The sequence below is a fragment of the Manacus candei genome, unplaced genomic scaffold (assembly GCF_025592945.1).
Source record: "Manacus candei isolate 608988 ecotype Guabito, Panama unplaced genomic scaffold, ASM2559294v1 h1tg000003l, whole genome shotgun sequence".
Lineage (NCBI taxonomy): Eukaryota > Metazoa > Chordata > Aves > Passeriformes > Pipridae > Manacus > Manacus candei.
Genome location: NW_026138051.1, coordinates 9,386,544 through 9,399,350, shown reverse-complemented (window position 1 = coordinate 9,399,350; position 12,807 = coordinate 9,386,544). Strand labels below are relative to the sequence as shown.

The following is a 12,807-nucleotide window of genomic DNA, read 5'->3' as shown; positions in this document are numbered from 1 at the left end:
ATAATTAAATTAGCTCACCCATTTTAATTATTTTGGCACCACATCTCAAGTGCGAAGCAGCCAAACAAATTAATATTGCTACAAGTGTCTCTGACATTTTTGCAGTGTTGCAGGGTACTCTAAAACCTACTTGCAGCCCTCACATGCATTCCTATTTGTCTTCTCCAAATGGGAAATACAGACACCTGAATCTATAACAAAGGGCAAGTAAAGGACATGAGACAAATCTTTCACAGCTGTTTTTCTTTTCCCTTCCATGAGGACTGTTTCTTCAGCAAGCTATAGTTCTATGCTTCCAACTGGAGCACCATTTCATCACCTTTTGTTTAGTATCTTAGATACTCCTGACCTCTCCTTAATGACTCTTGCCTGTTGTCCTGCCCCTGTGTACTGTCTGCACTTGCTGTCTGGATTTCTCATGCTCAACTTTCTCCCCTTGGGTTTTCATTCCTTGGCTTTGAAGGGGTACTTTCACACCAACCTCTGAAGATGCCTTCCTAGCCAAAACTCTGTTCTCTTTAGGCAACTTCAGTCACACTGATAATGTCCTTCTGGACACTCTGCCCTCCTTTTGACTGCCTCAGTTTTAGTGATGCTTTTGCATTACCTGAAGACAACACCTCACCCTCCTATTGCTCCAGCCCAGGTCCTCTTCAACTCAGCTCTCTTTAGATTTTCCCTACCCCTTAAACAAGATATATTCAATTATGTGATATTACATGCATGCCAGTCAGCTTCATAATTGCTCTTGTACTTGACGCTAATCATAATTCTGGCCATTCATGCAATAATTCTACACATTGCTTAGAAAAATGCCAGTCTGCATAAGTCGGCAAAGACACCAATACCCCAATTTTGCTGGTTTATTGTCCTAGTAGCCCAAATCTGTCTTTATCATCAGTGTCAGCACCTTCCATGCACTGCTTCACACTGCTCTACATAACTGTCTGCACAATTTCCCTTCCCCTTTTGAGGATGCTCACCAGTGTAGACATCCCTGTACCAATAGCCGGCAAGAGCCAAGACTACAACATCCAGCCAGAACACTGCTGCAGAGATCCTGTCCACAGGGCATCATTTGGGCACTTCATCCACTCCCCCCACCTCAGCTCTAAGCTACAGCTAAAACAGTCTTCCTGCTTTCAGACATCCTGCTGTTTACACTGCAGTGCAGCTGCCCACAAATAACCATTACATTAATTTCCTCTTTCCATTCTCCTTCATCAAGACATCAGTAAAAAATAATAAAAAAAAAAGACTCTGAACCACAGCACCAGCATGTTACAGCTACTGTCACCCTATGGAGCAATACAGTGTCATTGTTTCTTGGTGCATTTCCCTGGTTGCATCCATCCACTATCCCAGATCTTCCACTAAACTAATACAAACAGTTAAAGCTCAGAAGCCTGTGGGGCATCTGTCTCTTCACAACATAAAACATTTAATGAAGCCCTAAGCAATCAAACAACAGTCCTTCATATCTAAAGATCTTTCAGAAGAGGAGTCAAATTATCAGTTTTGCACCAAGTGCTGATATCACAGAAACAGAAAATTATTTCACACACAATGTAGTGGAAAAAGCAAAAAAAGAAATCAATAGTTTGCTCCATGCAGCAATCAGAATGAGTATTGAAGGTGAGAGCCAACTACATGATTAAGTGCTTGCAGAGAAACTATAATTTTACTTTACATGCATTTTTCCCCTTCATCTTATTCTCAGCATATCAAATGAAAAGAATAAGAACCACCTATTCACTTGTTGGTTATATTTAGCAAGAAGCAGCCTCACAGTTTTTTTAAAAAAATATAATTAAAGGTGAATTACCAGCTGAATGATGCTATGACCACCAGCATGTCACTTCTACAGATGCGTACTTCTGACAAAAGAATTGCAAAGGCTCTTCCTTGCAGCCAGGTGCTGTGGCATCAGTGAATAAAGGCTGTTCAATTATACTGATTATGGATGTCACAAAGGGTTCCCATCCAGGCCAGCGACAGCAGTTTTGAAAAACAGGAACACCATCACAGCAGAGTTTAGACCAAGTTCCACCACAGCCAAACCCCATTATCCATGACTGCTCTCACAGGGCAAATAGGGCTCTGGACACAATAACCACAACAAAAAGCCACACACTAGTTCAGTTTAGCAACCTCCATTTACATTTTCCAGCCCAGCAGAAAGAATTCGGCCCAGCATCTGGCAATTCCCAGAGTAACACTTCTTAGCCTGGGGTGTGACATCTAATTCTTTATAACCAATAACTTTTCTCCTTTGTTCTCAAGAAATGTAGAAATTAAACTTAAAACTGACCACACCAGCTGAAATCAGTAATTTCTGTTTGCACCTGCAGGGCTGAGTGTTGGCTGAAGACACCGAGGACAGCAGGATCAACGGGAGCCCTCACACATGTAAGCACAGCACACAAATAGTGCAGAAAAACAAGATAATGTGCAAGTTTAAAAGTACAACTTTTACCCAGTGTCAGTTACCTGCCCACATACACCAGGCTGTAGCAGACCAACACCACTGTGCAAACCGCAGGGAACCTACTGGTCTGCCCAAAATCCTCCCAAACTCACAGCTTACTTGAGAAAGGCAAACAGTCCAATGAAGTCACTCCCTTTGAGGGGGGAGAGTTGCATGGACTAGAAGTCACTTCAGGCTCAAGTACAGGTGAGCCATTATCCAGGTGAACTGTCTACCCTGGAAGGAGATGCTCTAATGCCTCTTTGAAGTGTTCTGTTACTATTAGTAGGTTTCAAAAGCAGGTGTAAACATAAACCAACTCCTACTCCCTCCCTTCCACTGCCAGAAGAATCAGAGATTATCTACTCAGGAAAACTCTTCCCAGTTAATCCTATATATGATCACACATGTGGCCACCATGACTTTTTGGAATGCGATTTTCCAACATACAAAAAAACCATCCAGACTTAGAAGTTACCACAAACCACATCGACAGTTAAGAAAATCCCTTAGCGTGAGTAAAAGACTGGATGTTAAAACAATGCCAAAGTTATTATTACCTTGGTGGGGTTTCAGTCAGATCAATCTTTTTTTTTAACAAAAGAAAACATAAGGACACTTTCAAATAGCTTAAAGTCACACCAACAGAACATTATGGTGAGAAAATTCATCCTGTAAACATCTGGTAAGCAAACCATACTCATTATGACTTTTTTCTTTTTTTTTTGGCAGAAGAGAATAAGCATTATATATGCAAACCAAAAAGCAGCCATCTAAAATGCCTGATTGCATGAGTACTAGGTCCAGATCCAAAAGTAAAAATAATTTTCTGTGACTTACCAGAATTTCTCTTTGACACGAGCTTCAAATTCATGCTGACTACAGTACAGATCACAAGAACCAAGAGAACAAGAGGCTTCATCTTTCACTTTCCGTGTCAGCTGAAATGCAAACATAGTAGTAAGTCTGAATCCCAGCTCTTCACTACAACAAAGCAGCAGCTACAGTTAAACTATTTCTCAAAGAACCAGTACAGTGCTTAATGTAATGACTTCTGGGTTTATATTTATGCAGAGGTAGGAAATCATAACAGTTCAAAGTAACTGTGTATGAACAATTTACCTCTATCACACAAAAGGGTTGGGTTTTTTATTAAATGACACCTCAAAAATATAATTTTGCTCTCAAAAAAAAAATCACAAGATACAACAGTTTATTTGAAATAGTATGGGTCTAATCTGGCAGATTTTTGTATGTTATTTAAGGGGGAGATCCTGACTGTCATAATTAGCTTTGTCTCATACAAACAGGCTAAACACTTTAAAAAATTCATATTGTTCAGGAAAGAGTAGGTTATTCATGCAGTCTCTCTTAGCAACCTTATTTTCCCACTGGTGACCTTGTAAAAGCTCATAAAATGAATTAATGCTACTCCACAAATTTCTCCTATAAAATGAGGTAAAAGAAGGTGAACAAAATTCAGAAATCAAGGAATCTAGGTCTCGGGATTCTCATTTAAAAGACAAAATTAGTCTCTCCTGTGAACTTTGCTACTCACTTTATATTACATAACTTTTAAAAAATAAAGAAAAAAAAAAAGGAAAAATCTAGTTTAGGATTCTATTTTTAATTTGATATAATTACCAGAACTAATTTTGTTTTCATTTACAAATACGAAGACATTCAAGATAAAATAGCAAGAGCAAACTGAGGCTCCTTCTCTGCATTTAAAAACAGGTAGATTGAATCTGAACTCAGCAAAGCCCAACTCTCTCTTGCTCTCTCTCAAAGAGAGATGATTAATTATAAGCTAGAGTCCCCAAATATATGCTTAGCTTGAAGTCACAGGCCTTGAAGTGGCTTGCTATATTTAGACTCCAGGAATTCATCTCCATAACAGATACAGAGTTTTTATCAGGACCCTTATTCTCAGATAAAGTGGGCAGTCATCTGAAATTATTATTTGCACCAAAAGATTCAGCAAACATTCTATAGCAGTTTCTTTTAAACAGATGCACAAAACTACCTGCATTAGGAGTCAAAACCAAGGCCAACGAAATGGAATAATTCCTTAAACTCTGTACCACATCTGCCCACTCAGAGGTCCCAAACCCTCAACTTTGGGACCAACCCAGACCCCTGTCACCCAACAGGATAGAGCAGAAAGAGGGTGCAATGTCCTGCAGTTCACCAAAGCTTATTCAGTTTGAGTTTATTACATCAAATATCCTTCCCTTGTAATTTTACTACTAGCCTACTGTTGTGTGAAGAATATGTAAGGATATTTTACACGACAGGAATTATGTTGCCATTCAGTTATTTCAAAATTACCGCTTGGAACTGAAGTTCTCTTCCTCTCACCTTACTGTACTATAAGCTACAAACAGGCAGTGGATTTTTTTTTTTCCTCTTCCTGAACTCTATGTTCCCATGGGCACTTTATGCCTATTGATTCCTCACAGTAATGATGCTAAGGCATTTTCAAGGAATAATATGTGCTGAAGGGTGTCTGACAGTGGTTAATGACAGAATTAGCATTCATTCTTCCTTAACCTCTCCTTGGAGTAACAAAATCCTGAAACAAGCGAGGCCATCCTGACAAGAGAGCTTAAAAAAAAGTAATTGAACTAAATCTTTTGACAGATAATTGTAATGATGTTATGCTAGAATGATTTTCAAGTGTAGCTTTGCAAATTACTTTCTACACTTTCCTCCCTTCAGTTATTACAGCTGAAGTATGGAACTCCTAGGTCCTTTTTCATGTGGGTCCATCCATCTCCACCCCAAACAAGCTATGCTGCATTAAATACATTTAAAAATTCAAAGCAAGTTCTGCCAACCAATATTAATGCTAGGCAGAGGAGAAAATTCTTGGTTCTGTCAGCATTGATAGGAGTTTTGCCTTTTGAAGTCCTGGCCTCATCGAGGCAGTCAGTCTCTGTACCTCCAAAAATCAGGAAAATTGAGCAGGAAAAGGGCAAGAAACTACAGCACTACCTAGTCATTCACAATCAAGCCCACAGCCTCAGCTTGTCACATCTGACACAACCCCACTAAAGCTGGCACGGAAATACATATCAGACTCTGAAGTGTCACCTTCATCGTGCAAGACATTCCACCAGAAGAAGGTGGGAGTGGTGACACCAGTGTGACCAGTGGGTCAGCTGGTTACTGTCCTGAGACAGCAGCCATAGACAAACAGGCTGTTTGACCTGCCCTCTCACAGATGACTATCTGTAAACATGCAAGTTAACAAAGAACACGAGGTACAATACAAGATCTATTTCCCCCAGAGGAATGTCCCCTAGCCAGAAGAGAGAAGGTTGTATGTGTCCAGGACAAAGTTCTAAATTTGCTCACAGGCACTGAGCAGCATTTCCCTGAGGAGCTGCTTACTCTGACTCTGCAAACTCCAAGCAGCTGTAAGGGCTCACAGCTGTAACAAAAACATAGTACTCTACTGGATACACCTCACAAGAGGGGAACAAAGTTCAGGATCATTCCCAGAAGAGTGAAAAGACATCTTACTTGATAAGGATATAGAAATACCAATTGCAGACAACTTGCCCAAAGTCACTGAGAGGGGGGAAGAGAGACACAGAATAAAGTGTTTGTTGAGAAGGCTGAAAGAATCACTAATCTAGACCTTGTTGTGGTCTGCCAGGTTGCATTTGTATCCAGATAAGTAAAGGGAGGTTGCTGCCATCAGGGGGAGAAGTGTAGAAGTAAGGTGAGACAACTTAATTCTCCATCATTCCACTCCCACAAGGGCACCCCTTCCCTCCTCATACTGCTTGATGCTACAGACCACAGACTTCAGGCAGCTGTCACAGTGACCTGTAAGCACCCAGCAACTACAAGGGACTTGTTGTGATGCAACACAGATTCTGTTCTAACAGAAACCACCTTGACTCCCATATGCTGCCCAATGCCCTTCACCTCTGTTGACAAACTTAGTTCATTCTTCTGAGTCCTCAGAAAACAAGGCTTGGGAAGTTGTGTCCCATTTTCTTCATGTGCTGCCTGCTGTCCTTCCAGCACCCACATCAGCTCCTATAGCTTCTGGGACTCAAAAGAATTTCCAGTGACAAGGTTAGAAGGAGGCACTCAGAAACAAGAAGGAAACTGGAGCATTAGTATTCTGCACAAAACCCAGCACAGAGATTCCCAAGTTCACGCTTTAAATATAATTTAGCTTTGCTCTAATTTCTACCATGAGCTTTGTTTATGCAGTGTTCCTTTTCAAAAGAAATCAAGAAAAGAGATGCATGTGTGCACTCAGGCACACGTCTGTGCACAGGCTGAGATTTGCTGACACACCATGAGGCTCTGTAGGTTCTGGTTTCTCCACAGAAGCTGCGATGCAGAAGGCACTCGTTAAAAACAGCAGCCCACCTCTTTAGTGATTGCCAATTGTCAGGTTTTGTTGCTCAGAAATCTCACAGAAATAAATCACCATTGTCACCCCACACACAAAGGATGAAATGGCAACAGTAATCCTTTCACTGTCTTTAGAGTATGCTAGATGGTGACTTCTGTTCATTTCTTTTCAAACCATTTCCCCACTCTACTTTTTAAGGTTTTAAATTTTAATATGAACTCTCTCTCAGGTCTTCTCTTTTGCCAACACACCATACTAAGCTGTTTATTACTAAAAGATTCTCAGTCTATCTAATATGTTGGTTGGAAGCAACCCACAACGGGCACCGGATCCTTTTTTTTCATAAACACAAACAAAAAATACTTAGGATCAGAGATGCATGTTAGCTCAAATAATGTATCTTCAGCTCTACTTGGTAGGGGTCATGCAGTGTTCCTCGCTCTGCTGCTCAATGAGCATCAAAGAATATTTCATTTTGCCTAATTCATTGTGCATCTTCACCATCATAACCAGCCACTTAAGTTGTCTAAATACACAATGAACATTAATTCTACAAGGCAGTGTGCATTCAGCATTTGTCTTGCTGGATCTAAGCCTCCATTTGGCTCAGGTCCTTAACTAGACTCACATATGGTTCATTCTCCTTGTTCAGCTGAAATTTTAAGAGAAATTTAAAAATGAGGGAAGCATGGAGGATACCTGTCAGTGCTCGTGTTGTGCAGACTGAAAGTAAACATCAACAGTGAGACAACATCTAGAGTATTTGGGATTATTACTGGCTCAGCAGTGTATCAGTTGCATGACAGCATACAAGGAAAAAACAAGGTCTTGTCCTGAGGAAGCAAAGGAAACCACAACTAAATACACAAAGCACCTGACAAGGTTACAATACTGATCTGTAATGATTTCTCTAAAGGCTGAATAAAAACTGTAAAACTCACAGATCTTTTGGGATGTGATTGGAATAAACTCGGAATCTTCTCACTTATTTCAGAAGAAACAAACAGCACGACCCCTTAGGTGTCAACACTGAGGTTTTGCTTGAAAGATTGTAATGCTTCCATTAAAAAGTTAAATATCTTCCAAATGGCAACCATAGAAGATACCAAGAGCAGCATCTTAAAGTTTCAAAAGGCATCTTACAGTGTAGAACAGAAACAAAAAAAATGGGCTTCACTGCCAAGCACAAAAGAAAAGTACTGTGGATGGCCACCACCCCATAACTCCCCCCTTTAATATGTCTGGTTGCAGAGGGTAGAAGTGATTTTAGTTATGTTAAGGTGGCAATCAGACTCAACACTATGAGCAAACTCCTGGCTTGCCCTGTAGAGAAAATTCTGCAAGCATTAACACAAGAACCTTTTCCACCAAGGACTTTCTGATCCAATAGCTGCCTAAAATAGTGTTCATTTATGGTAAAAAAAAATGAAGAGCAGAAAATGGAAAAATCCCCTGAAATATTCCAAATACAGATAAAGATTCCAATATCTATAGGTTCAAAATGCTAAGTCTCTCCTAAGAAAATTCAACAAAACTTGAGCAGTCCATCCTCACAGATTTGTGAACCAGAAGAACTAGGACTACCTAGCACTGATTAGCAGATTGAGTTCTATCAGCTCACACCACACACTGACCTCGATTCCCTAAGCAACTCCCTCACACAGAATTCAAGTTCATTATATCTTCAAATTGGATTTTAAATCCCTCAATTGTACTTGTCCCCTATTGCAGCAACTCCTGCACTTGGAAATGCAGAAAGCAACTGTAATGAGGAACAAGACTGACAAAGGAGTGTGAAAGTTAACTATTGTTTTTTAAGTCTCATGCCCAGCTGCACCATTAGTGATGTACTGATTCAGCACTACCCTGGATTCTACAGAGAACTATTGTTCCAGCCTTTACATTGCAATATTCTAACTACACATCCCAGGAAAGATGGATATGCTTGTCCAGTATCACAGCTTTTAAATTTGAGTAGTCCAGTCCTTTTATAGACATTCAAAGTGAAATAAGTGTTGTGGGAGGAGGATTACAGCTGTACTGCAAGCCCTCGTGGTTTATGAGGTCAACATAATGGATCAATTAATTTACAGGCTTTTTTTCCCTCCTAGAGTTGAAGCTATTAATATTCTACATATATTTACTTCTGCAGCTTGTGGTTTAATCAATACAGTACTTCAGGCAACATGAAGTACTGTAGGAAATGTAAAGACTGTCAGACCCAGAGAGGTTAGTTTTACAGAGTGGGGCTTAGCCTCTTACCACCCTGTAGAAGTACTTAAAAGATTACAGAAAAGCCAGTTGAGGGAGAGAAGAAAATGTGAAGACAGTCTACACTTGGAAAGCTAAACATGTGCACTTACACTGTGGAACAGGGAGTGATTTTAAGAATCATTTTAAATCAGCTGAAGTCCTAGAACTGACAGTTACAGCAAGACAGTTCCCAAACTGCAGCAGTAATCAGAGCCATCCAAGGGGAAAGAGGAGCCCCAGCCCTGAATGACCACATATGCTTCCCAAAGCTGAGAAGGCTGCTGGGCACTGTCCCAGAAGGGCAGACTTCTGGGCAGAGGCCAACTCCGAGGCTGCTCTCTCAGACTCAGCCCACCCAGCCCATCCTGGGCTGTGGAGAAGCTCCGCTCAGAACAAAAAGGACTCTGAATCCTGCTTTTCAGAACTCTGAGTAAAAAAACCCTCGTTGCTGATGAGAATTCTTAGGCTCCAGAGCTGCTGATAAACCTTGCAAATTCCAGAAAACCCAAGGCTTCACTTGACTCCAGCTCTTCAGTCGTTGACACCCAGAACAAACACCACTGCTCAGGTCGTGGGTCTTTTCTCCTGAGTGCTTTAGACAGCCCTGCCAGGGATCACAGGTCCCCTCTACAGAGCCTCAACTACAAAAGAAGACATTTCAGATTAAAAGAGATGAGAAAAGACCATTTTCACCCACACCAATTTCACTCACTGCACACTGCTCTTATATCAATAAGGAAGTCTGTCCAATTCACAGCTGCCTACGCAGGAGCATTATTAAGCCAAAAGATTAGATGCTTTGCTTCTTTCATACTCATACCAACCGTGCTTCCCAAGCAGCTTTTGCAGAAAAGCTATTAAAAATGGAGACAGTTCAAAAAGAGGCCTCAATCCTGAAAGATAGCATATCCCTCCTCTTCCCCCCCATACTGCTTCTCTCCTTCCCCTTGTGTTCCTCAAGGCTCGTTATGGAGGTGCTCAGCACAAAGAGAACTAGATTTTAGACTGGGCTGCCATCTGCATGCTGAAACATTCCCTGCTTTTATAGAGAAACTGTTTTTACAGTGTCTTAAAACAGTCCCCTTTCCAGGACCACATAGAAGATGGACTGCAGCTATAACTGTCAGTTGTATTGACATTATATTTGCTCCTATATACACTCACACCTCTGCAGTATTAACACAATAACAATATCTGCACTATTGATGGCAAAGCTGATCCACATTCACTCCTGCACATTAATGAAACAAGCTCCGAGAGAACACAACTCCACATGAGATGTGCTCAGAAATTCATTCCCTGATCTCATTCGTGGCCACATGCTTCCCTAACTAATACCTAATGCTCAAAGAAGACAGAATTAACAGAAAAAGATGATATACCAGCTGTTACGCTTCTTATAAAACACTCTTCTACAGTTTTTCACTTAGAAAACACAGTTCCAGAGAAGCCAGGCAGGGCACTTGGCTGCCAAACAGAGGCAAGATGCTTTCACTGAACTCAGCACAATCTCAGTACCTTAAAGTGATAAACATATTCTTGATGGGGATTTTTTTTCCCCTTACATAACCAGAGTCTGGCCTTTACATATATGTACTGCCATATTTATCTGGATGAAAATAAGAATTTAAGCAAGCAAGCAAACAATACTCTCCCCAGAATTTGAGAATCGTGAGAAAATGTTTACAGAATATTCCTTCCACATATTTTATGGAAATCTTGAAAACAATGGGTTTTTTTTCTGATGCACCCAAAATTAAAGTGAAATACATACCTTATGTGCCCTGAAATTGCTCTACCAAATAGACATCCTCGTTAATTTAATTTTTACATAAAACAGTGAGAAGAGGGGTGGAAGGAACTCTCTGTAGTGCTTTTGGGATGAAAAGGATCAGCCAAAACCCCTGCAGAAGTTTCTAACACACAGTCTCTCTCTCACCAGCTTTGTCACTGAACATAACCCATCCCTCAGTCCACCACCTATTCCAGGAAGGTTTACCTGAGTCTAGTACCAGATGCCAGAGGAAACCCTGACCGTCAAGGCTAGCAAAGAGATCCTATTTATTTTCAGCAAGGGCAAGATCTCTTCCCTCTGTCTTCTTGTCAAGGCTCTTTAAAGGAAGATTTATGTTTAGTTTGACATCCTGAAAAGCAAATTGCCTCTTAAAGTGCCTCTTTATTTTGCAATACACTTTAAATGTTCACTCCCCTTTCCAGCACTAAAGACCTCCTGATAAATAGTTCACATTGTTTGAGGAAGGCTTAGAAATGACAAGCAGACATGGTTTCCCATACAGCCCTTTAAGGCTGTTTAATAGTTGTTCACGATTTAGCATCCCTTGATATTTTCAGCTTGTGCTTGAGTTTGAAGTGAGAGATTATTCCGAGCATTAATGTTTTGGAGAGCAGGAAAAGTCCATACATTATAAATGCTTTATTTGTACTTCTTACAGTGAGTACAAATTCTCAGCCCTTTCCCTCAGATGCACAGGTCCAGGCCACCAGCCCCAGCCATCCCTGCCAGCTTCCCACCTCAGCCAGCCCCCAGCCAGTAGGGATGGCTGCCTGCACATGCTCCCTGGAACTTTTCCTCCACCTCTGGTCCCACAAGGGCATCACAACTCAGGACACAGAAAATTTTGAACTAACAGCCTCTCCCTTCCAAATGCCACGTAGAAGACACTGTTCTCCTTAGCTTTAACTGATTACTGTAACATGTACCCTTCTCTCCCAGGAAACAGCTGTAGTCAGGGTAAAAATTACTCTGCTTTTGCAAACAAACCAAATCCCCTTACAGACACATCCCAGCCTGAGAGCCTGGATGCTCCCGTCACATCCAAGCAGGTAGAGCACACCAAGGGGTATGGGCCTCACATGCTGTCCCCATTCCCTCCTCCTTGCTCTCCAGCAGCCTGTCTGCATCTCTGCTGGGCTCCTCACACACACACTGCTCCATACACAAGCTGCCCGTTACCTCTGCCGGGAACTGCCCCCAGCAGCTCCCAAAAGCCTAAACCCTCCATGGCTCAAGCTTAGGGTGGCAAGGGACAACACCCATGAGATCCTGAGCCCAGTAAGTGTGCTCCTACCTGCCTCTGCTTCCACACTCCTCTGCAGCCTCATCTGGGCTTAAGGCTGCGAAGTCCAGCTTCTTCTGAGGCCCCCAACCTCCATCAAATCAGGAAACTTCCTCCTCCCTCTCCCACACCACCAATCTCTGCCTGATCAGAAATTATTTGTGCCACAAGAACAGCCTTTCTGCTGAGCTCACCTTCACCCCACCAGCCTACGAATCCCTCCAGACACTCACAGGCTCTTTTTTGATCTGACTTCTGTTTGGAGAATGGTCAGTCCCCCCACATTGGTTTCCAACAGCTTCAGCTACTGCACTGCTTCAAAGTGCAGCCATCAGACCAGCAGCTCTGAAGGTTAAAAGGCTTTCCATCGCTCTGCTCTGCAAGACACAGAGCAGTTCAGACAACACTGGCTGATGCCACGTATGCACAGAGGCTCCAGCAATTGCATGGCATCCACCAAAATTGACTCAAACTCGCTAAGTGCATTAATGTGGCACACCTGGCCTTTCTTACTTCTCATGCAAGCAAATCTTCTTCCCTTTTCCCTCCCCTTCCCTCCCCATTCTGCTGGTAAAGCATCAATCACGAAACAATTTGAAGATGAACCTCCTATGAGTTTCTAAGCAATG

The 12,807-nt window shown here is 41.7% G+C and overlaps 1 protein-coding gene across 7 annotated transcripts in view; it reads right to left on the bottom strand.

Moving 5' to 3' along the window:
* The window catches only part of IL1RAPL2 (interleukin 1 receptor accessory protein like 2), a 368,404-nt gene that overhangs the window by 346,725 nt on the left and 8,872 nt on the right, over positions 1–12,807 (bottom strand). For all 7 annotated transcript variants that reach the window (XM_051784226.1, XM_051784276.1, XM_051784285.1 and 4 more), the window contains exon 2: positions 3,308–3,408. In XM_051784226.1, coding sequence (XP_051640186.1) covers positions 3,308–3,389 — 82 coding nt within the window. In that variant the 5' untranslated portion in view covers positions 3,390–3,408. The remainder of the gene's footprint in view (positions 1–3,307; positions 3,409–12,807) is intronic.